The 26,192-nt window shown below is 42.0% G+C and overlaps 1 protein-coding gene across 1 annotated transcript in view; it reads left to right on the top strand.

Annotated features, from left to right (window-relative positions):
* LOC145405248 (uncharacterized) overlaps window positions 1-19,719 on the top strand; it is a 97,562-nt gene extending 77,843 nt beyond the window's left edge. The window contains 7 exon segments of the mRNA XM_080276667.1: window positions 1,667-1,930; window positions 4,214-4,410; window positions 10,107-10,236; window positions 14,715-14,831; window positions 16,689-16,808; window positions 16,811-16,905; window positions 16,907-19,719. Of these exon segments, the coding sequence (XP_080132793.1) occupies window positions 1,667-1,930; window positions 4,214-4,410; window positions 10,107-10,236; window positions 14,715-14,831; window positions 16,689-16,808; window positions 16,811-16,905; window positions 16,907-16,997 (1,014 nt within the window). The 3' untranslated portion in view covers window positions 16,998-19,719.
* The last annotated feature ends 6,473 nt before the right edge of the window (window positions 19,720-26,192 follow it).

Raw genomic sequence — 26,192 nt, 5'->3', positions numbered from 1 at the left:
GCAGCGATGCGTCTCATCCCCAACGCATCCAACAAAATGCGTTGCACATTCCCGTATGACAGTCCAATGATATCACAAACATCATGGATTTTTCTATGATCTAGAAGGATAGCTTGACGAACATTTCTGATGTTTTCTGGTGTTGTTGCTGTTGACATTCATCCAAAACGGTTTTCGTCTTCGACGGATGTTCGTCCTTCCTTGAACAGCAATGTACCAGAAAAATGTTCTGCATTGGGATATGGCATTGTCACCAAAGGCTTACTGAAGCAACCAGTGTGTTTCTGCATCCGTCTTGTTGATCCTGAGGCAGAACTTGATGCAGGTTCTTTGTTCCGTGAGGTCCACCAATGCAAAACTGCCAAACCACGTACACGCCACATTACAACAGTAAGTGTAGCTCAACAACACGGCCGGGGCCACACTGACGCACAAGGGGTGCTGCTAGCAGCAAAAGACAAAACTGTAAACGGTTGGCTCCCTCTGTTCAAATTACTGGAACCTTTGGGTAGCACCTCATGTGTATATATATATACAGTATATATATATATAAATATATATACATGGAAGGGGTAATGAGAGAAATAAAAATACGAGTAATGGAGAGAGGGATGGCTTTGGTAATGAATGGTGATGAATGGAATATCTCAAATTTGTTTTATGCTGATGATGCAGTGGTACTTGCAGATACCAGACAAGAACTTGGTAGACTAGTGCAAAGGTTTGCTGATGTCTGTGAGAGTAATTGTCGAAAAGAGTAAAGTGATGGTAATCGAAAGAGGAGGTGACTTCCAGTGTGATGTTACAGTAAATGGAGAAAGACTGGAATTGGTGAGAGAGTTCAAATACCTGGGTACAGTGAGAGAAAAGAGAGGAAAATGTGCAAAAGAAGTGGAAAGTAGAGTGACACAAGGAAGGAAAGTAGCTAGTGAAGGCCTTGATTAGAAATAGGCCTGAGTGTTGCAGCTGTGCGAGGCTTAAATGAAGGAGTGTTAGTGTCAACTTTAACATATGGATGTGAGATTATGGTGAGGCATGAAAATGAAAAGTCAAGAGCAGTGGAGATGGGACTGCTGAGGAATGCATGTGGAGTATAGGAAGTGGATAGGATATGAAATAATGAGATTTGTGAAAGCTGCGGGCACCAGAATCGAAGAGAGTGTACTAAGATGGTATGGTCATGTGGTGAGAATAGATAACAGCAGAGTGGTGAAAAAGGTATATCTGAGCGAATTTGAAGGAGGGAGGAGGCGAGGTAGGCCAAGGAGAAGGTGGAGGGATATGGTGGATGAGCGTGTGAGGAAATGAGGAATGGAAGATGTTGAGGTTAGGGGACTGACAAGAGATCGAGCTGATTGGATGAATGTTGTGAGAAATTCATGATTAGGGATTTGGCACCCCTTCTTAAGGTGACAGAGTTTGAATTGATTCTATCGGATATGGTTATGCGAAGCTACAGAATGTGGTGAAAGTTTTTTTGGCTTATCAGATTGAGCCAGGATTCTGGGGGCTTGCACGATGAGTGAATGGAACCATTGGAATGGTCAAACTTGGGCTGTGTGGATGTTGCTACTCCTTACCCTGCCCTAGGGTGGGAAAGGAGGTCTGGATGATGATATATCTCTATTGGTATATGTTTCAGGATACTTCGTTTTACTTTCCCCAGGACTATCAAGATGGAGGGTGTGAAGATGATGATGATGGTGGTGGTGGTGAAGTGATTGTGTGGGAGAGTGAGGGCACCACATATACCCTGCCAGTGGAGTACCTGGAAGACTCCCTGTATGACCAAATTTTTGGTGCTTCAGAACCAGGAACCCGGCGTCTAGGAGGTTCATTGCCTGACCTCCCCTCAGGTCACCCAGCCTCATCAGTCTATTTTTCCAGTGACCTAGAGGACCAGTGGAAGAAAAGTGGCATCCCATATAAGGTTAGAGTTGTGAGTTTTTCCCAAGATGACCTCTGTGCCATGGAAGGTCATTATCACTTATACATCTCATCTGCTCTCCTGTTATATTGCTGTTTTCTATTTATTCATCACTTTAGACCTGATTTATTATTTAACATCTTGTGTAAATACATAAATAATTATAAAAATGTTTACATAAATATGCACGCAGACGGTGCCAAACTGTTTCCTTCATTATGTGACGGACATAGCTAGTTGCATGCATTAGTTGTGCTCATGTCTATTTATGCATCTTAGTCTCACATTTACTAAATAACAAAATATTCTTTGTGCTTGTAGCTTCCTCATTGGAAAATAACACATTACTCCCTCCCTTGTTGTCAGGGTTATATCACAGAAATATCCACAAATACCCATATGAATGATGAATTATGGACTTATGGAATGATATACAGTAATTTAATACTGTAAACTTGCGATTATCTGGCATAATAGAGCCAGAGGCCTGCCAGATGCTGTCAAAATGCTAGGTGATGCAAAAAATCTCCCCTAGGGGCCCATAGTCTCCAAGCCTTATAACACTTATCCGCTGTTTGATCCCTGCAAAACACCTTAAAATGTAAAAAAATAACTAATAAATGTTCATAATAATAAAATACAGTACTGTAATGTACTCTTTAAGTACACTATAATTTTATATATGGATGCAATTTCATGTTGACATTGATGTTGATGTTTAGAAAGAGACTTAGAGTGCAATGTAGGTTTGTTCATAAATTGGCACCATAGCGTTGGAGGAACACAATGGAGAATGAGAGATCATCCACCTACCTGCTGCCAGCTAGTGAAAAATTTGCATTAGAATTCTCCCTCCCCTGCCATAGCCAGTCAAAACTCTTCTACTCACTACCACTGCATCTTCCCTCCCTACCCACCACCAACACCCTATGAGCTGCAAGGCCCACCACCTGTCAACCTTCCCTCCCTCAGCACTCCACCACTTTTATATTACAGTACAGTATAACTCCATTCATTTTGTGTATTTCTTTTTTTTATTTTCCTTTTTTGTGATTTTGGCTGGATGTTTCATGAGAACAACTGTCTCATGCCAGATAATAATGTACTTTTTGCAAGAAGAAAGAGTTATTCATGCCGGACAATGTCAAACAATTTATACTTACTGCCGGATACCATTTTAATTTAGCCTTTGTCTTTGTCGGATAATGCAGCGGTGGATAATTGGGAGTTTATGTGCTTATGATATATGGTGAATGCTTTCATATGAATCAGCTTGAGTCGCAAATAGATAATATGTAAAGTTGCTAGACTTTGTTACTTTTCTGTCAAACTGGCAACACTGGAGCAGCCCAAGCAGGACAAACTAGGGGAGCTGGAGTGCAGGCCACGTGAAAAAGCATGGGAAGGGTTGTGTAGACAGGAATATTGCATCCTGTGGAACTCCATAAATGCTTTCGAGTACTTCTCAGATGTTTTTAAAGAATGACCATCTGCTCTCTGCGAATAACTGAACCCGGCAAGAGTGAGCCCCGCAAAGAGGAGTGCCGTAAAGTGTTTACGTAAATATGCACACAGGCGGCACCATCTAGCCTTCTGCATGTTACATAACTTACGTGGTTAGTTTCCCGCTTTCAGCTCTGCTCAGTTTCATCTCTGCACCTCACTTTCTCTTAATAAATAACAGTACGGTATCATTAATGCTTGAAACTGAACTAGCATTCAGTGTGGCTGAGACAGGCCAATGGTGGAACATGTACAGTACTGAAGAAAGGAGGTGCTTTTTTATTAATTAAAATCACATCAACTTAACATATGAGTGGTTATGTAAGAATTGTATATTGAAGATATAAAGGTGGCTAATGGAAAACTGGTATCTGGATGGGTTTTGCTTATTAACAGGGAGACCTATATAGGATTTTATAGGGGCTATACCTCCTGTGGATGGGTTGGGGTAGTACAGCATTATCTGACAAGGCCATGGCTGCATTATGGTGGATAAATGGGGGATTACTATTTGGGTGACAACCTTGACAAAAGTTTTTGAGAAATGATCATCAGAATTTCAGTAGGAAGTTATTGTTTGCCTGTTAAATCAAACCTTGATTTTCATGGGATTTGTTTTGTTTATACTGAATACTAAATCACCTTTTTGTGTTTGCGTCTTCTTTCTCAAAATTGTCCTGCCGGGACTCCTGCAGATTTATTTCTAATTTTGCGTTTAGGTTCATTTACGTAGTTGTGTTTGTATGTCTGTAGTGTAAGTGTCATTATTTGGTCATGTTGCAGGTGCAGCTGCCGCGGAAGCCCCGGACAGGTCGGTGGGTGCCTCCCTCCCGCCGACCTTGCACTTTCTTCATGGAAGGTGGCTGCCGACGTCATGATTGCAGGTTCTCCCATGACCTGGCTTCCATCACCTGCAGGTTCTGGGAGGAGGGCTCTTGCCTTAAGGGCATCACTTGCCCCTTCCTGCACGGCTACCCCCTGTATGTGCCACTAATACCTCACACCCCGTCATTCTCACCTCACTTATCTTCAGTCTTTGACCAGTTGCTTTCAGATTCTTTTAGCTCATTCCTATCCAGTATATGGCCATGATTCACAAGTAACAGTAGACTCATGTTTCTGGGTACCTACCATTTGGAAAAACTGAGAAGCATGGATTAGAATAGTTAGAATGGTGGTTAACTATTTAAGAAATTATGTGACTTGGTATATATGAAAATGGTAGTACAAAACAGCCTTGTGATCCAGACAAGTGCAATGTTTACTGGTTAAAGGTTCAGGGCAACACTTTTGCTACCTGGTAGCTAATAAGTACATCTGACCACTGGACCTATTAGAATGACAACAGTGAGTGATGTGGCAAAAAGAAGTTTAGCATCTCTGTTATTTTGGGTCATTGTTTACTTCTACAGTTATAACCAGAATATTTTTTGCCTTGTTTTCATTTCTCTTCATTTTAAAAGTCATTGTAAATGTTTGCAAGTGTCAGCATTTTTCACCTGCTGGTGGCTCTTCTTGGTACACGATCTCCAGCACCATCTCTATTCTATTTGCTAACCCTGAGGTCACTTTGTAGGACCTTATCCCAAGTGTTCTAAGTCTACCTCTTGTTGTGGTTCTCTACTTTCTGTATTCATACTCATAGATCTTTCAGCCCAGTATATATCTTCCATTCCTTCCAAATGTCAAGTCATCTCAGTCTCCCTCTGTACAGTACATTGCCATTGGGTTCTGTTTCTGGCAGTTGACTGCTAATTCACAACTCTGCCACTTCCAGCTGTGTTGTTGAGGGAAGCAGTACACATACATCTTACCATCCTCATCTGTACACTTCGACTAATGCTCCCCTGTATTGTTCAAGCTGTACTTCAGTAAAACATTACACTTCTCACACATGCAGGAAACAGTTTCCCGTATTGGAAACGAAAATTATGTACAGTGTCAAGAAAGGTTGTGGTTCCGTAAACTTCTTCCATTCACTCCTAATCCCAGGAATCCTAGGAGTGAAACTCCCCCCCCCCCCAACAGATCATACTGTATTATCTGGGTTCCTCAACACATTCCAAAGATTCATCTGTCAAGTCTGACCTTACACATCCAACCTGTTTGTCTAATTTTTTCTGACACACATGGCACTTGGAGCCTACCATGTCAGCGCTTGGAACCTAACATGTCTTGCATTGTCTCTCTGACATCACTTCATAACTTGTACACCCATTTGCTGCAAAACATTACCAACTCGCACTGCATGGCCCCATATCTTCTGCCACCACAGTGCCATCTTCCACTTGATTGATCATCACTTTATTTTATCCATTTTCACTCTTATTTCCTATGACTCCATTTCATCTCTTCACCTCCTGATATCTCCCTGTAACCTTCCTGTCATTGTCTGCAATCAGTCCAAAGTCATTGGCACACAACAGCTTCCAAGGAAGACCAGTCCTAAAGTAATTTCACAGTGCCTCAAGCACCATAATAAACAGCAGAAACCTTAGACTTCTGGTGCACTCCAGCATTCTCCGAGAATTTATCACTTGGGCCACCATTCACTCTCACTTAGGTATTTGTGATTTTGTACACTCATCAGAGAACACTCGATTTGACTTTTCTCCCATTTTCACCACATGGCCTACGTCATCTCCTCCCTCCTTCATATTCACTCAGATATGCCTTTTTCACCACTCTGTTGTTATCCATTCTCTCCACATGACCATACCATCTCAGTACACTCTCTTAAATCCTGGTGACCACAGACTTTCTCCCTCCAAGTCTTTCACGAATCACATTATTTCGTATCCTATCCACTCCCTGTATTCCACGTACATTCTTCAGCAGTCCCATCTCCACTGCTCTCACTCTTGACTTCTCATTTTTATGTCACACCATAGTCTCACATCCATATGTTAAAGTTGGCACTAACACTCCTTCATGTAAGCCTCGTGCAGCTGCAACACTCAAGCCTCTGTTTCTTATCAAGGCCTTCATTCCACCAGCTACTTTCCTTCCTTGTGTCACTCTACTTTCCACTTCTTTTGCACATTTTCCTCTCTTTTCTATCACTGTACCCAGGTATTTGAACTCACCAATTCCAGTCTTGCTCCATTCATTGTAACATTGCACTGGGAATCACCGTCTCTCGCACTAACCATCACTTTACTCGTTTCCACATATACTCTCAAGGCACGGCACTGACAGACATCAGCAGAACTCTGCACTAATCTACCAAGTTCTTGTCCGGTATTTGCAAGTAGCACTGCATCATCAGCGGACAACAAATTTGAGATATTCCATCCATCACCATTCATTACCAACATCATCCCTCTCTCCATTCCTCATGTTTTTACATCTCTCATCACCCCATCCATATATATATTGAATAACCTGAGACATCACACAGCCTTGTCGCACGCCGACATGGATTGTGAACCATGCACTTAGATGCCAATTAACCCTTACACATGCATCACTACCATCATAAAAACTCTTGACGGCATCTACCAGCTTACCATCTACACTGTACATGTGCAAAACCTTCCACAATCCTTCTCTGTCTGCTTTGTTGTATGCTTTTTCCAGATCCATGAATGCCTTAAACACCTCATAATCCGTCTCACGAACAATTGATTAATATTTGAGAATATAAGAATTGGTGTGGCAGCTTAACCACTTGACAACAGTTCTCATTGATCATTGATTGCAATACAATAGGGTTGACTTTTTATGTTGCCAAAGACTTCATAGACCCATTTTGACAGAGTTGTCTTCCATAGAAGGGATACAGTAATTATCCATTCATAATGCTGTCGATATTTCAACCAGGTTGTAAAACTGCAGCCCTCTCAGTAACAACTTTTTCATTAATCTTAACCTCATCCAGACATGCTGGGAAAAACTGATGGTGCAGTAGTTTGTCTAGTATAAAATTTGTTATCAGGTACTCACATGTGCAGTTGCATGCTTGTCTGTTTAGTAGTCATAGTATTATGGTTTGGGTTTTTAATTTTTTTTATAATATAGGTATTTATATGGAATGCATTAATGCCAGTATCCAGTACAGAATTTTCATGTACTTGGGAGAGTTTATTGTATATGAATTAGCAAGTTGGCTTGTATGAGAAAAAATTTCCAAATTTATGATACATCAGTTATCAAAATTTGGCCTTGAGTGTGAGTGACAGTGTTGCTGACATAAGACAATCAGCAAAGTATGTATTCTGCATTAGATAACAACTCTTCTGCTGCATATAACACTTGGTTTTCTTTCTGAGTAATTTGTTCTTCTTGCTTTACGTGTTAACCATTTTCACACCTTTTACAAGTATAAGATGCCGTAGTTACTGAAACATTGCAAGAACGCACTGAACTCAAAATCTGTGTACACCTGTATATTGTCAGGCATATTACTGAAACAATGTAAATGTTATCCAATAGATGTATGAAAGGTTATTAGTACTAGGTATCACATTTAGAAACTCCTGTAAGGTTGACTGTCTTGTGTAGCAGGTATGAGTTAAGTCTGGTAATTATTAACCCTCTCAGTACAGTTTGAAGCAATATGCATTCAACTGCGGTTGAATGCTAGACAACCCCCTCACTCGAGTCACACTGTGAGCACCCGCCACCTCACCCCCACCCTCCCATCAGGGCTCGTTCATTTGGTGCACTGTATAATGGGTTGGATGGAATCAGAAGGCAAGGTTTACACTACAGGCGTGATACTACAAAGGTTAAATACTCTCTTAAGTTGTTAAAGCTGTGTAAATGCAGAAAATATTGTATGCTGTGAAACCTCATTATTAGCCCCGTCAGTCAAACCGGTTGGGGACTATAGGTTTGCGCGGTTCTGTCAGTACATCCATCAGTTGGTCTGCAGTTTTGTGTCTGCTCTGTAACTTCCACATGCATGGACACATTTTGATATAACATCACACAATTGTTCCCCATACCCTGAGGGTGTGTAGCATGCAACGACCAGCCATCTACTCCCAAGGTCAAGGTCACATTTGGGGCTCAGACAAAGTCAGGTGCTGTTATACTTAACAGCCATACCTACATTTATGTCCACTTTGTGTGTTTTCTGGGGAGATCACTGAATGGCTGTACATATGTATTGCTGTCATACCCACATTGTATACACAGTACATATGTATGGTTATCATCCAGTAGGGGACTTTGTATTGCATGGAAATACTTGGAGGGGGACTTGTTTCATTTGTAACTGGGCCAGTAGGTTGATGAAATATCTAGATGAAATGGCTAGTGTACTGTACATTGGAACTGTGTTATGAGTTAGGGTGTTATCTTGCTAACAACAGAGGGCTAGTGTTTTCGTATTTACCATAAATTTCATCTGACCAGTGAGAGTTTGTATATAATGTACCAGGTGTGAAAGGATTGATATTGCTGACGAGTCTCTGGAGTGTGTGGAGGAGTTTTGTTACCCGAGAGACATGTTATGCGCTGGAGGTGGGGCGAGAGTGAGGAGTGGCTGGAAGAAGTTCAGGGAGCTATTGCCTCCCCTGACACAGGGGGCTTTCCCTCTTTGCGAAGAGGTCAGTGTATGTGTTATGTTAGGAGTGTGATGCTGTATGGTAGTGAGACCTGGTCAGTAAAGGAAGAGGATATTCGCAGGCTCAGACGTGCAGAAATGACAGTGATTAGGAGGATGTGCAGTGCATCCTTGAATGCAAGGCCTGGGGCGACTAGGTTTATGATGGAAGAGTTAAGAGGTAGGATGGGAGTGGAATGTATTGGTGTTGTAATGAGGAGAGGTAGATTGAGATGGTTTGGGCATGTGGAGAGGACGGGGGATGACAGTTGGGTGCAGAAAGTGTGTTAACGTTCAGGGTAGGATTGTGAGGGGCAAAATGAATAAAACCTGTGACTAGGTCATTGAGTGTGACCTCAGGGATCAGGGGCTGAATAAAGAGGTTTCTAGGGATTGAGGAGCATGGAGAGCCGCCATTAGGTGACCAAGGCCAATGCGCGCAAGCATGTTGGAGACTTTATAAACAAAACAAAACAAAATGTACTTTAATGCATAACACATCAACATAAGTGCTGAAGTATAATTTTGGAGAAACCGAGGACATGGGAATGCCTTAACAAAAGAATGGCAGTCTCCCCCCCCCCACTCGATGTAGTGCTGCTTTGGGTGTGTGCCCTTTCCTCTCTTCCATCCTTTCTCTTCTTTCTTTCCTTCATTCTTTCCTCTTTCTTCTGCCTGTGGGTGACTTTACCCTCTGTTTTGTCTTTCTTTCCTTCATTCTTTCCTCTTCCTTCTGCCTATGGGTGGCTCTACACTGAGTGACAAGCCAAATGGTTTCCTGTACACCAGGAATCCATTCAGTATGCTGGGTGGTAACCATATAACCAAATTATGGTGCCTGATGGTTCAGTGGGTAATTAAGGCATTCCAGTCGGTTTGAGCCTGTGTGCGTTTATATCCAAGAGATGGTTGAGGTTTATTGCTCATGTAATGCCACTCAGGGATGAATGAGGCTGGTCACTTTCATCTTAAATGTCAGGACCAACTTGCCAGCCTCAGGCTCCTACGCTCCTCGTGGAGCAACATAGGATTGGATGATTGATGGATGGATGGATGGATTTTTTAAATATATAAACAGGAGGAGGAGAGCCTGAAATACTCATTCTCAAATTTTTTTTCCTTCAGGCGACGCAGACGAAATAAAAGCGAAGGAGCAGCTTACAGTGAAGTGGAGAAGGTGGGCCGCCGCAGTTCTCCTTTTGAGATAGACTCTGAGATGGACTTCCCAGCTCTTGGCTCATCCTGTGAGAGCAAGGTTAGAAAAACCCACATAACACTTATTTTCTGAGGAGGTCCGTGTGTGAAAATCTGCCAGTCTCATATGTTACAGAAACCTAGGCAGTGTCATCACAGTTGACATGCCTTGCTTATAGAATAGTTCCACACTGCAAAACATACATAATGGAGCACTGCACAACACATGACATGCCACAGGTTCCCTACAAGAGTGTAGAGAACCTGTGAGACAACCCCATAGGAGCTGTTGCTTACTTGCAGTTGACAGGTTTGCTTGAACAGATGGACTGGAATTGAGCTGCAACAACTATCTAGTCAATGAATAGAGAGAAGTAAAGTTTAGTACAGAGTTTCATGAATATGAGTGACCTGTTCAGAAAGCAAATTAGGTAGAGCACTGATGGTTCTTGGGTGAGATGACGTTCACTTTGATGTGTTGGTGAGTAGAGACAAATCAGAGTAGTAATAGAAAAGAGATAAATATGTAATGGAACTGGAAAGTAGTATTATGGAAGACTAATGGCCAGTACAGCGAATGGGACAGTTTGGACCTGGAGCAGCTAACAAAACTTAGCCGTGGAACTTGCATACCCCTGTCACTCTATACCCACGTATGCCTCAAAACCATAATAGTAGACAGGATTACATGCACTGACATTGTGTGTGATTTATTCAGTCACTGAGTATAGAGGTTGTAGCACCATGAATGGATACATGTACAAGTCATCATGTTATGACCACTGTAACTAGTCTCCTCTAACTCACTGTATGTATGATGTAAACAAATACACTGGTGCCACATTGACCTCCAGCACACCACTCCCTGTAGTACATGGAAGTGGAGCTGATTGTACAGTATGTGTTTATAGTGTGTTTAAGTTAGTAGTAAAGTAACCTCAGTCTGCTTGGTTGGGCAGACCAACCGCAAGCAAGCAGTTGTCCCCGTAGGTCTGTTCTGTGCAGTGAACCAGTGTCCCTTGTGGTGGACAATGCCTTGCCACAGTGAGGCATGGGCAAGAGTGTGGAGGTTTGGCTCCTGGAAGGACGCCACAGTTGTGTCTCTTCACCCAGTTAACTGGAGTGCCATATTAAGTTCCACATCACCTCGTTTTTTTGGTTAAATAGTTAGTATCTAGTGTTGTAAATGGTTTCCTGGGGTACAGAGATCGTTAGTCTCGTCACCCCTCCCCCCCTTTTTTGGGGGGGAGGGGGGGAACTTATCATCCACACACTCAGTGTAGTGCTGCTTTGGGTGTCTGCCCTTTCCTCTCTTCTTTCCTTCTTCTTCTGTCTTTCTTTCCTTCATTCTTTCCTCTTTCTTCTGCCTGCGGGTGACTTTACACTCCCTCTTCTTTCTTTCCTTCTTTCTTTCCCCTTCCTCCTGCCTATGGGTGACTCTACGCTGAGTGACAAGTCAAATGGTTTGCTGTACACCAGGAAACGATTTACTACATTGGGTGGTAACCATATATCCAAATTATGGCACCTGGTGGTTTAGTGGGTAATTAAGATGGTCCAATTGGATTGAGCTTGTGTAGGTTTATATCCAAGGGATGGTCGGGATTTATTGCTCACATAACGCCACTCAGGGATGAGTGAAGCTGGTCACACTCATCTTAAATGTCAGGACCAACTTGCCTAGCCCTGGACTCCTGCACTGTCATGGGGCAACATAGGATTAGATGATGGATGGATGGATTTTAATGTATGTAAATTTAACCCCTCCGTGCCCGACCGTATCGAATTGTCAGACCCCACAGGCCAACCCTGCAGCCATTTTTCAGAGTTTCAGAAATTGATTTTTTCCGACGCACCTGACTGCAAATTTCAGCTTTGTAGACCCATCCTGTGGCATGTAATCAAATCTAGAAGATGCATCCACTGCTGAAAAAAGACCTCCTCCAATCTTCTCGATGAAATCCTTGACTGAGCCAATCTCTGCTGTTTTGCTTGCAGACTTCTAAATCTCATCTCTCCACCTCCTGTCTGACCTTTTCCTGCTATGCTTACATTCTCCTGGAGTCCAGTCAGTCAGCCTCTTGCTCCATTGGTTATCCCTTATTCTCGCTTCATCACCTGCCCACCTCCATTTCTGTTCTTTTATAACTTTTATAATGTCTTTGACTTTAGTCTGCTCTCTCACCCAAATTGGTCTTTTCCTGTGTCTTAAAGATCCCTTCCATTGCTCTTAGAGAATGGATTATTTAATTTACCATCGATTTTTTCAGTTTCCAAGTCACACAACCACACATCATTGTTGGAATTATACATTCGTTATCTTGTGGTAGGTTGGGGTGTTCACCATCCACTCACTCAATGTAATGCTGCTCTTGGGTGTCTGCCCTTTCCTTTCACCATCCTTCTTTTCTTCCATTCTCTTCTGTCTCTTCCCTTCATTCTTTTCTCGTCCTTGTGCCTACGGGTGACTTAACACACTTCTTTCTTTCCTTCAGCCTGTGGGTGACTCTACACTCAGTGACAAGCCAAATGGTTTCCTCTACACCAGGAAACCTTTTATTACACTTGTTGGTAACCGTATGACCAAATTATGGCATATGGTGGTTCATTGGGTAATAAGGCACTCCAGTTGGATTGAGCTGGTGCAGGTTTATATCCAAAGGGTGGTTGGGGAGTTCATGCAGTGTTGCTCATGGATGAGTGAGGTTGGTCATACTCACCTTTGTCAGGACCAGCTTGCCTAGCCCCGGGCTCCTACGCTCTTCATAGGGCAACACAGGATTAGATGATGGATTGGTGAATTATATAAGATGATGAAGAGAGTTGAAGAGTTTTACAAAGAACTCTATGCATCATAGACAGTATTACCAATGTCTAACTTTCCAGTTGACACAAGTGAAATACCTGAGGTAACACCAGATGAAGTAAACATTTTGTTTAAAAGTATGAAAAGAGGGAAGGCCCCAGAAGATGGAATAGTAGCAGATTTACTATTGGATGCAGGAGCAGAAGTACAGAACTGGCTTGTCCACTTATTTACTCGGTGTATAAAAAAGAATCTCAAATGTCAGGACCAACTTGCCTAGCCTTGGGGCCTTCTGCTCCTCATGGGGCAACATATGACTGGACGACGGATGGATAAAAAAAAAATTCCAAAATGTGTTGTAAAGCAACAGTTTTTTTACTTTACAAAAAAGGCAAATCAAAAGAGCTTAGGTTATTATCAATTATTTACAAACCCTTCACTACCATCCTTACGAACAGAATAATAACAAATTTGGAAGAAAACCAACCTCGTGAACAGGCAGGATTCCAAAGTGGATATTTGACTAATGATCATCTACACAAAATGAATCAGCTAACAAAGAAAACTGCAGAATAAAATAAACCATTGTGATTAGGTTTTGTTGATTACAAAATGGCTTTCAACTCAGAGGAGCACATGGCAATTATAAACTCATTGCAAGAACAAGGAGTAAATGAGAACTCTGTAAAACTGCTCCAAAACATATGGAATGAGGAAACTGCTACAGTTAAATAACATAAAGAATGATATGAATGTCTACAATATGTTGTCTATCTATCTATCTATTGCCAGACGCCTCAATCCCGTTTGGGGTGGCCACAAACAAATCGCCTCCAAGTCCCCCTGTCCCCCGCCATTTCACTCCCCTGCTCCCAACTCACACCCCCCTCTCATATACCACTCCACCCCATCCCTCCATCTCCTTTGGTATAATCGAGTGTAGTCGTCCACCAACCACCTCCTACAAAGAGTTGGCATTAAAGTGGTCAGGGTGCCACTTGGGCAGAGCACCTTTGACTAATCATACATATATATATATATATATATAGGTAGATAAATTATAGGTGTTTGCAGCCATCGTCTACTCAGTTGATGTGCTGCCTACTTCATCCTTCACCTTTATCATTCTTGTGTTTGTCCTCCTCTCTTATTTCCTTCATCTTTCCTCTCAGTTTTTATCACTCCCTCCATTGCTGGTGGTTCTGCACTGAGTGATAAGTCTAGTGCTTCCCTGTAATCCAGGAGCCCATTTACAAAGCTGGGTGGTAACAATATAACCAGATAACATGCTGATATGGAGCATACTGTGGTGCCTCTAATTGGATGGAGAGATACAAATGCTGCATCCATCCAAGAACCAAACCTCCACACATTTTCTTGCACTGCATTGTGGCTAGGTGCTGTCTGCTACAAGGTAATATTGTGTTGCTGCAAGAGATGGCCTTGCAGGGTTGGTTGTTTGCCTGCAGTTGATGGGTATGCTTAACCAGACTGACCGGGATTACTCAACATTGATTTATATTTTTCGGACAAATGTTGGTACACCTATCTTACAGAGTCCTCTTCCAAGCATTGTCTAGTTATATGCATCCCAAGCAAATCTTAAGCACTCATGTTGACTGTAACTGCTCTAGATCTGTTAACCTTATGTAAAACAATAAACAGATTGTGAGTGATGATTTGTTAATTCCAGTTTTAGAGACAGCAGATCTGCTCATGACTCTCTCTTGCAGGCTAGCAGTGTTGAAGAGCGTGGGAGCTTAAACATGGGTACAAGTAACAATCATCCACTAGCAGCAAAGAAGAAAAAGCGGAAATTCATTACCATCACAAAAAATGTTTTGGGAGAGGTTGGTTCATCATTTTGTTTTGATTCTGTATGATGCCATCCTATATGCTGTATGGTATGTTATATAGTGATGTTAATACCGTTCTAATTTTGGGTTGCCCATAACATACAGTACTGTGCTTTAATATTCATGATGCAGAGGAAGCAACGTCTTTTATTCTGAAGAAAGTCAGCTATGCTTGTAAGAAACCCACCATAAAATGGATGACCTAGTATATTTTTCACACAGTGACAGTACAGTCAATTAAGACTAAAACTAAGGACATGGAAAATAAGGACCATCATTTGTGAAAATCAGCATCATTAACCAAATCTTTATTCCTACTGAGAGAGAGGATGAGATAGGAAACAAAGAAAGAGAAAAAACTGGAAGACTTTTCAACAGCATGTTTAGTAATTTAGAAAAGTAAAGTTGTGGTCTCGAGAGATATGAAGTCACTGAATGTACAGTGAGGTTGGATGATGAAATGGAAAATGTGAGTGCATTTAAGTACTATGCTTGGGTAAGTGTGATGAGTAAGGATGGACGTTTGGAGGATGAAGTGCAAGAAATGGTACAACTGGGAAGAAAGGTTGCTAATTCTTTCAAAACATTGATAAAAAATAGGAAAGTGAGCATGGAAGTAAAAAAATCAGTGCATGATAGTACTGTGATACCAACCCTAACGTATGGAAGCAAAGTTTGGACCTTGTTGGAAGGGCACAAGAGTGAGAGCAGTGGAAATGAGTTATTTGAGAGGAGCATGTGGAGTTACAAGGAGAGACAGACTGATAAATGAGGAAGTGACAGAGCATTGTGGTGTGGATGTGATAGAAAGCATTAGGAGAAATGCATTGTGGTGGTTTGGTCATGTGAAGAGGATGAAGAGCAATAGACTTATGAGGAGAGTGTATGTGAGTGAGGTGGAAGGGGGTGGGGAAAGGGAAGGGGAAGCTGAGGATGAGAGGGAGGGATGGAGTGGAGAGGTATATGAGAGAGGAGGGTGAGCTGGGGGAAGGGCAGTGAAATGGCGGGGGACAGGGCGACATGGAGGCAATTTGTTTGTGGCCACCTCTTACGGGATTAAGGCATCTGGCAATAGATAGATACGTAGATATTTAGTAATATAAGACTTAAGAATCCTAGCTCTGCCTCAAGAGCATCACCATTTTTTTTTAAATAGGTGCACTTCATATACATTTGCTGGATAGTCATGGCATTGACTACCAGGCCTAAAAGAATGTGGCAAACTACATCTGCTGGATAGGTGCTGCATTGACTACCAGGCTTAACAGAGGATACCAAACTACATCTGCTGGATAGTCACTGCATTGACTACCAGGCTTAAAAGAAGGTGCCAAACTCAAGTCATGTGCAATTCTTTTAATGCTTCTTCCCACCATTTTGATCCCAAGGTTATCAGACCCTTAACTTCATCTTATGTACCTTGCTTTCTTACGTATTTACCGTGTGTGTGTACTGAGGAACATAGGACCAGGTTTTGGCACCCCCTTAATTTGACAGTTAACAAATTGACTGGTAGGTGTATGTGAAGTGCATCTACAGAGAAAAATACAAGTTTTATGTGAAGGTGGTTATGATTGAGTTGATCTAGGATTCTGGAGGTTTGCATAATTGTAATTCCTATTTTGCTGGGCATGCTGTTGATAGTTCTCCACCTTTAGCACTTTCTTTTTCATTGTTCTAGATTCTGCCATACCTCATCTTAGGTGGGTAGAAGGGAATATGATGATAAACCCCCATTTTTCTTGATCAAGAGTGTCAGGTTTGTGCAAAGAGCCTTGTGTATACTTTGGACACAGCTTGTAGGTGAGTACAATATGTAGTGCTGAGATATGCACATTGTTTTTCTGGCAGATGAAACGTGGTGATGCTGAGAGAGCTCTTCGACGCATCACCCGGCGGGAGCGTCGACGTCGGCATACTGAGACTACTGTAGCAGCCGCCGACCTCCACTCAGCAGCTGCCATAAGCACAGAACCACCACCGCCACCACCACCACCACCACCGCCACCACCACCACCGCCACCACCACCGCCACCACCACCGCCACCACCACCACCACCACCACCACCACCACCACCTGAACAGCGCCTTGTGAGGAAAGCTAAGCGACATAGAGCTTTGGCCTCAGGGCATGATGATGGCACAGTGTCAGACTATTGACGTTGTCCTTCATATCACAGTCCTGGTTTACCTTGGGTTTTCTGCAGTTTTTCCTTGGGTTAACTTTGAACTTGCCTGGAGGTCGCTTCAGGTGTATCTTGAGGTTACCTGGGGTTCACTTCAGCATTATCATAGGTTTACCTAAGGGTTGATTTTGAGGGCTGACTTGTAGTCCCACAGCTTGGCCCCAACCCCAGCCCTAGCCTCAGGTTTTTATGCTACAACCAGTTTTTAATTCAATACCTGGGGCCAACCTGCTCAAGAACTATCTAGCATGTACACTAGTTCAGAAGTATCTTAGGAATGATGGCTGCCGCAGAAACTTGGCAGTTTTTTTTTTTTTTTTTTTTTTTTTTTTTTTTAAGCATGGCATGGAGTTCCTAATTTCAAAGGTGTGGCCAACTTTCTGAATATTAGAACTGTATCAAAGGCCAAGTACAGAATATTACAGAGTGCAGGAACACAGTGCTATTTCATACTGAATACAAAACTAATAGTGATGTATAGGCTCCTTGCCCTTACTTTAGGAGTTGCAGTTATAAATCTTGCAAATTGCTGATTAATATGAAACTTGGAATTTAATTATTTTGAGGAGAACTTTACATATTCAGTGTACCAGTTTGATTTGTTCTTATAGCCAATTAAACTTGTTTCAGTTATACTAGTTAATTGTTTTTCAGAGAAACTGCTATGATATTCTTCAGTAGATTTCTCGTGTACTGTATTTTATATATTGCTTTAATGTTACTGAGTACATTGACTCATGTTTTTCTTAATATGCAGTTTATTTTTTGTTAAAGTGAATATTCTGACTTCAGTTTATCTTTACAATTTTGCTCATTTGTATTGATTTTGAGAGCATTGTAAACAAACTTGAGTTTGTTTGAACTAGAAATCATTGTTTATTAAACTATATTATAAACTTTTTTCATTATGGTAATTTAGAATAAAGTAAGAAAGTGTAACATTCATACTTTCTTAACTTTAATCTAAATTTACTTCAGGGTTTGTTAAATAAAATTCTGCATGTTTGTGGCCAAGAATGTGTTGCACTGACCAAACAAGGCTGGAGTGCAGTTGAGAAACAGTTAATGTTGGTTTGTGTATAGCCAAGTCCCTTACCCAAGTCGTTTCTTCTAATTATGAGCATTCCCCCTCTCCTTACAGAAACTGATAGCATTCAGAGATGAATTATTTGACTGCATTCAGCATTGATTGGATGTGTAATCCAAAGATCCTTATGCCTAGCCAGTGGATATTACAGGATGTCTATACCTCATTCTACTTCGACCTGTGTCTTTGTATACAGTTTGTGTTGCCAGTAATTATTAGATTGCTTTATGACTAGTTATTGGCTGATCGCAGATTTTATTTCTCAAAGTTTCATACTGGCCAGTACACAATTCAGAATGGCAAAAGTTACAGCCCTCATGCAAGTACAGTTTTGATTAGTGATACAGTAGTAAGTCCTATACAAATCCAAGATTTAGAGAAAGTATGTAAGTATCAGTGTTGATAAGGTTACAGTGTAATTGTTCATATTAAACTATTTTTTTGAAGTATAACTGTTGCATAAGGAACAGGTAATGTGCCTATAAAACAATCCACTTGGCACATTAATAAGTGTGTGTGTGTTTTCATTCAGGTATGTCCTTTGCTGTTGGTTTAAAATCTTCAGCATTGGAAAATGAACCTAGCTGGTTCTGTTAACTTCAGACAATTCACAGCCTTAGGAAGTGCTGTCATTTGTACCGGGGCAGTTATACACTGTCTTCCTTGATGCCCAGTTGAATATAGCCAATACTGTCAACACATGTTTGGCCATTTGTGTAGTGGACCATGTGGAGTCCTTGTGCTATGTCAGGGTACAAGAAAGTGTGTGCTACCCACCATCATCTGGAGTTGGTTAATACATTCTGTCAAGAGATAACCAACTTTAAAAGCTCTCCAGCAGAGTTGTTAATATTGTACAGAAGTGTGGGCTCTGGTGATCATGTCCCATGCTTGTGTCTCATCGGGCTCAATGTTGGATAAGAATATGCATCATCTGTGGCACTGGTGTGTAAAGGACAGTGTGGAGGGCCATCAAAGGCAGGAAAATAGTGATCAAAGTATATTCACCAAAGATGAACTATATAGACTGCAGTAAAACTTGTCCATAAAATATATCAAAACTTGCAACTAGTGAGTGCAAATCAAGTTGGTATGATGCAGTGTGCCACAATGTGACTGCCTAGGTAATGTGCCAATCCTGAGTGCTGGGCAAGAGGGCAGCCACGTCTCGCTCCCCAACCCACGAGCTCCACGACATGATCCCTGTTCTCTCTTGTTTTCATGCTAGTAATGATAATACTTTTTAACCCCAAGGAGTGAATCAGTGTAAAGGAGGTTGCTATTGAAGCCTTATATATAGATATATACTGTATATATAAATATATTTGTCTTTGTTACAACTGGAATATTGTTAGCAAAAAATATTCCTTCTAGTCATGCAACCTAAAGTAAGTTTAAACTTTTCATTTATGTTATTCCTTGAAACTGTGAGGTCACAAACTTTGATATCAAATTTTAAATCATTGTAGTGATTTTGCATAATGAGTTATTATGAGTATTATTTAAGTTTGTTGAATCTCACGATTGTGAGTAATTTCATTGCAATTTTTTGCTCTCCTGTTATGCAAAGCAATAATGTAATGTCATGGAAATAAAGAGGGAACATGAACATTGAGTTTTCTAGTCATTTGCTCTAATGTACAATCATATACCTTTATAACAAAATACTGTATTTTAAGATTTGGAGAAGCTTGGTGCTCTAGGTGTGGAGGACGAGCAGAGGTGACAGCTGTATCTTAGGCACAATGTTTTGAATCCTCTGGAAGTGACTGGAGACTTTTGTCATATTCAAAAATGGTGTAAGTTGTTCTACCTTTAAATGTTCCAGACCATGGTAGTTTTGCCTGGGGTTCCTATGCTGCAGGATTCCCCCCCCCCCCTCCCCACCCAACTTATGACCATGTAAAGCTTGGCATTGTGGCTGTATGAGATGTCCAAAGGTTTATGAAAAAAAGAAAATTTAGTCAAGGAGAGGGCAAGGAATTGGTGTGTTCCTTTATGGTAAATGGTTTAAAAGAATGGGTGCCCATGGGGCAAATAAGCAAACTTTGTGAGAAGGGAGCAGCTTTAGTCATAGCATTTATGCCAAGTGCTGATAAAGTATGAAAGTTTTAGAATCTTAGGATAATTTACAACCCTTTGTTGCACTTACATATTTTTGTTCTTCATGGAACTGTTCTTTGATGCCTGCAGGGAGATCAAGAGTGGACCTTTGTGCTAAGTATTGACATAGTGCATTAACTCTTGCCCTTATACAATTTTTAGATGCCTGGTTGAATGATGACTTATGGCATTCCAAAAAGAAGTGACCCATAAGGGTTTCATTCCAAGGGATGGTTGGAGTTTATGACTTATGGATTACAGTAAAGGGGCAAGAGATTGATCTATAAAGGGGCAAGAGACTGATCATTCGCTTTAAATATCTGGACAAATAGGGTAGTCTCAGGCTCCCTTTGCTCACAGACTAGATTATGGGTGAAAGGCAGGAGGAGTGGCCTTGTTCCTTAACGGTGAATGGAGGATAAGAATGAGTGCCACCTTGTTAAAGCTCGAGGTGCAAGTATGCAAACCTGTGTGAGGATGAAGCAGCTTTCACTTATAATTAAGGATGAGAAAATTTTGCTAACTATTGTTTCATGGTACATTACATACATGTACTGCAAAGTTAGAATATGTTTAAAGGGTTACCTAAACAGAAAAGTTGGTGTGAGTCTATAAATGGTATAACAGGTAATTTCTATGCACTATGGAAATATGATAATGGATGTTGGCTGAAAGATGCGTAAGGAATCAGTACAGTCAGCGCTCACATAATGTGTGATTCTATACAGCGAAACACACAACACGGGAGGCAAAATTTTACATCCAAATTTAGTCAACACGAAAATGATAGACGTTACATGGGCCGAGGAAGCTGCCCATTTTCATGAACACCACACTAAGCAGCAGCGATAGGCCCCAAATTATGGTTCAAACGGTCATAATGCGGCAAACTAGGGTCATAAATATGGTCCTATAACAAAGAATTCTCATAAAGCGGGAGCTTCAGGGTACAATATTACCTCATTATGTGAGCGCGTGCTGTGCTGTAATTCATATTACACACACAAGGAAGTGTGTCAACTTAATTGTTGGAGTTAGAAGTGGGATTGTAAGGAAATCTAGTTAATTTCCAATCATTTGCTTGCAAAAATTCTAGGGTACATTAGCAAGATGGCCATACCACACTGAGTGCACAGCTTCTCGTTCGATCAATGAAGTTAAGCAACTTTGGGTCTGGTCAGTATGTGGAGAGGTGACTGCCTGGGAACACAAGATGCAGTAGCCATTGAAGATTTTGGTGGTAGGTGGTGGCAAACATATCCACTCACTTGATGTAGTGCTGCCTACTTCTTCCTTCACTTTTATCATTCTTTTTCTCTGCCCTCCTTTCTTCCTATTTCTCCCATGTTTTCTGTCACTTTTTATTACTCTTCTTTCCTTTTCATGTAGCTTTACATTGAGTGACAAGCCAAATGGTTTCCCGTAAGCCAGGAAACCACTTACAGTGCTGGGTGATAACCATATAACAAATCTATACGTATTCCATTCGTATCAAATTAGTTGGCGGAGAGTTAGTGCCCTCCCTGTAAAACAACTAAATCAAAGACAAACAGCCACCTCTTATGGAATTATGGTGTCTGACTACAGACAAACAGAATAGAAAGCGTGGTGTAGTTGGGGACATAAGCTCACCTAATATTTCACGACTTATACATCTCACTTCCTTTTGCTGGCTAACAGTTATACAATGTTAGAGACTTCGTTACATTTCTCAGGCCACTGATGATCAGATATGATGCATCAGCGAGAAAAGTGACTGACATGCCCACAGTGTGAAGCTGCAGCAGTGGAACAGTTGGTAAAATTATATCCCAGCCTGTTTGTTGATATGATCAGATAATTGTACTCAAAGATTCGGAGAAGAAATTAGGAGAAAGGTGATAAGTATGAATTAGTGTGGAAATAACAGCTGATGAATAACATGAACAGCAAAGAAAGAGTTTGGGACAACAAAATGGGAGAAAGGAAACTTAGAATGTACAGGATGCATTACAGGTATCCCTCAAGTAAGAACAAATACTGTATGCTAACAAAAATATGATTAAAATACAACATAGTAGTGTGAAGGTAGGTACTCACTGCATTCATAATCCGAGAGAGAGAGATTCACAGTAGGTATACCTCCCCTCCCCCCCAATGATCAGAGCTGACACTCCCTACCCTTGATCACAGACCTTTGGGAACTGCAGTCCTGTGAGTGTCTGGTAGGGCATACACAAAAACAGACCCAGTGTAAAATTGTATGATTGCAGACTTTAAATGATATTCATAAGGGTAAGGTTGCACCTGTAGAAATCATTGTTAGTGATCGTTTCATTTTTCATTTTTGAAGGCTCCAACATACTTGCAGGAGAGTGCAGTAGCTCAGTGGTAGGGTGTCAGGCTTGTAATCATGAGGTTGCAAGTTCGTGCCCCACATGGTGGCTGCTGTGCTGGGAGGGGTAGTACTCTCCTGTAACCCTAGCAGGGCTATATGATCTGATGAGGTCTAGCTCGGGGATTAATCCCAACATACGTGCGTGCGTCGGCCTTGGTCACCTAATGGTGGTCCTCCATGCTGCTTGATCTCTGGCAGCTTCCCTAATTACTCCCTTAACCCTGAGGTCACACTCAATGACCTCGTCCCAGATCTTTTTCGATCTACCTCTCACTACCCTGCCTCCAACATTAACACTTCTCACTTTCTGCACCCAATTATCGTCCCCCATCCTTTGCACATGCCCAAACCATCTCAATCTACCTCTCCTCATCACAACTCCAATACACTCCAGTCCCATCGTACCTCTCAACTCTTCCATTGTAAACCTAGTCCCCCCAGGCCTAGCAATCAAGGACTCACTACACATCCACCTAATCATTGCCAATTCTGTGCATTTAAGCCTGCAAATATCCTCTTCCTTTACTGCCCAGGTCACATTACCATACAGCATTACATTCCAAACAATTGCCACATACAAAGATCCCTTAGCATGGAGGGAGAGCCCTCTCAATGTCAGAAGTGGCAACAGCTTCCTGAACTTCTTCCAACCACTTCTTACTCTAGCCACAGAGCTAGCTCCTGTCCCACCTCCAGCACATAACATGTCTCCCAAATAACAAAACTCTTCCACACACTCAAGAGACTCACCAGCAAGTTCAATCCTTTCACGCCTGGCAATATCTACATGCTCTCCCCAACACACTGCACACATGAAATCAGCATTATCTCACAGAGTACCTCTAGTACCACTACCTCTCATGCACCCACTTACCAAAAACACTGCACAAGATGGAATTACTTCACACGCCCTTGTGACAAATCGCACATGGCCACTCTCGCTCTTCTTTGACTACCACTTGCAGCCCCTGATATCATCACTTTTGTTCTCTCCCTCTTCTTTGACAGTACCACCCCCTGCCCTAGATACCATCACTTTTGCTTTATCTTCATTTACTCTTAAGCCCTTGTGCCTCATACCCTCTCTCCACTCCCTAAACCTTTCCTCAGCCTCCCTTTTAATCTCTGCAACCAACACCAAATTATCGGTGTGCATCTCCCACGGGAGTCCATTTCTGAAGTCATGTGAGAAGGCTTCAAGTATCATGATAAACAACAAGGGGCTCAAGACTGACCCCTCATGCACACCAACATTCATGGAAAACTCATCACTCAAATCTCCATTCACCCTTAACTGGGTGTGAGCACCCACATACATGGCCATAATGACCCTAACCAGCCACTCCTCAATCCCAAACTTTCCCACTTCATCACCTTTCTAGGGACTCTGTCAAAGGCCTTCTCCAAATCAACAAAAACAAAGTACGGCTCTCTTTACTATATATTTTTCCTGAAGCTGTTGAACAATGAATATGGCACCAGTGGTCCCTTTGCCTAGCATAAACCCAAACTGCATCTCCTCAATATTCGCTCTTTCTGTAATCATACCTTTTAGAACTCTCTCCCTTACCTTCATTATCTGGTCTAAGAGCTTTATGCCTCTTTCCAGGGTTTCACCCTTTCCCTTGTACACATTTGCAGTTACACTCTTCAGCCAATCATCTGGGATAACACACTCATATATAATCGTATTTATCAGGTCAGTGACTAACCACACTCCTATAACTCCTGAGGCTTTCAACACTTCAGCAGTCAACCCAGACACACCTGCATCCTGCCTATTGCCCCGCTCGCAGCAGCAGCGTCAATCAAAGGCCAAGGGCCAAACACTGGATCTGCTGGCTCCAAACCTTCCCTGTCCCAGTCAAACACCATATTCAACAACCAGCTGTAATGCTCTCTCCATGCGTCTTTAATATTCCCACTGTTCACCACAACCCTTCCTTCATCTTTCTTCACACACTGCTCACCTATGATATCCCTATTCTCCCTCTTCATCTGATTTGCCACCTTAAAAATCATATTCTTCCCTTCCACGCGATTTAGGTTATCAAGTAAAAGTCTTGGTGACTCAGACTTCACCCTATAAACCTCTTTTCTAGCCGTACGCTTAGCAGCCAAGTATTCCTTTTTGTTATTATCCTTCTTCCATTCCCGGAAAAGTCTTCTTTTCTCCTTAACTGCAGCTTCTACACCTCATTCCACCAAGTCACTTTATGTCTTGGTGGGCCTCCTGTCCATCCACATACAGACTCAGTAACTCTCAAGAGGTTGGTCTTGAGGGCTCTGTACTGTTCATTACCACTTCCATCCATATCTCCCTCTTCAGCCACCACTCTCCTCATCTCGCTACAGAAGGCATACCTTAATGCTTGGTTTTTCAACTTCCACATATTTTCCTCCTAGGTCCATAGGTCCTCTTTTTCATCACGCGCTCCTTGAGCACCATGTCACATCAATCATTTGTGTTATTGCACACAAACATCCCTCACTAACCTCCTATCAGCCCTCCTGACCAGAAAATAGTCTATCTGGCTGCTATTTCCCCCAGGCTCGTATGTAATCAACCTACTCTCTCATTTCCTAAAATGTGTGTTGCACACAATCATGCTCATTGCCTCCCCATACTCGAGTATCCTTTCCCCTTCTTCATTTCTTGTACCATATACACATCTCCCATGTACTCCTTCATATCCTTGAGCTGCTTCACCTACATGACCATTTAAATCCCTCCCTAATACTACATTCTCATCATCCCCCATACCATGTACTACATGTATTAAGTCATCCCAAAATCTGTCCTTCTCTGCCTCATCCAAGCCTGCTTGTGGAGCATATGCCAATTCAATTGCAAACACCATCCCACAGAACAAAATTTTCACTACTATTATCCTGTCACTTTCATAACATTCCAACCATTTCTCCCTAACCAACACACCCACATACCCATATCCATCTATCCTACCTTGCCAAAACAATCCCTCCCAGCAATCTTTCTGATTGATCCACCTCTATACCAGACTTCTTGCACACATCCCACATCCACCCACCTCCTACTCAGTACCTCAACCACTTCCCCCGCTCTACCCCTCAAACTTTCCACATTCCATGAAGCCGCTCTGATCCCTCTGGGTGATTTAGTGTCCTCAGGCTTGCTTTGAGTTACATTCTTAAGCTTGGTCATTATCAGTAAAATAAGAAGGGGAGAGACATGCCACAGGCCCCACCCACTACACAGTCCCAGGCCCAGGCAATGGATCTGAGACCCCTAGCTCGCTAGCCTCAACCAGTGGCTGTGGTAGTGGCCCTGGGGCACCCTGCCAGGACAGTTAGAGGGACACCCTCCAAGCATGCCTTGGCACTGTAACTGTCCTTGCCATTATACACCCATTGATAGGGCAGCCTCCTGGGGCGCTACTCCCAGGTTCGGGCCCCTCTCTATTGGGCGGAAGTGGCAGCCTAGGAACTGCAATGATATGCACAATAAATACACAACAGAAAAAGAGATATACCTGTACTCGACTAACTGAGACCCTAATGGTATACATTCAACTCTGCAGATCCAACAACCCACGAACTTCACTAGATGCCCCCAAAATAAG

The sequence above is a fragment of the Coenobita brevimanus genome, chromosome 66 (assembly GCF_032717465.1).
Source record: "Coenobita brevimanus isolate Jiangsu-jjx chromosome 66, ASM3271746v2, whole genome shotgun sequence".
NCBI classification, from domain to species: domain Eukaryota; kingdom Metazoa; phylum Arthropoda; class Malacostraca; order Decapoda; family Coenobitidae; genus Coenobita; species Coenobita brevimanus.
This window is presented reverse-complemented; position numbering and strand designations above follow the sequence as displayed.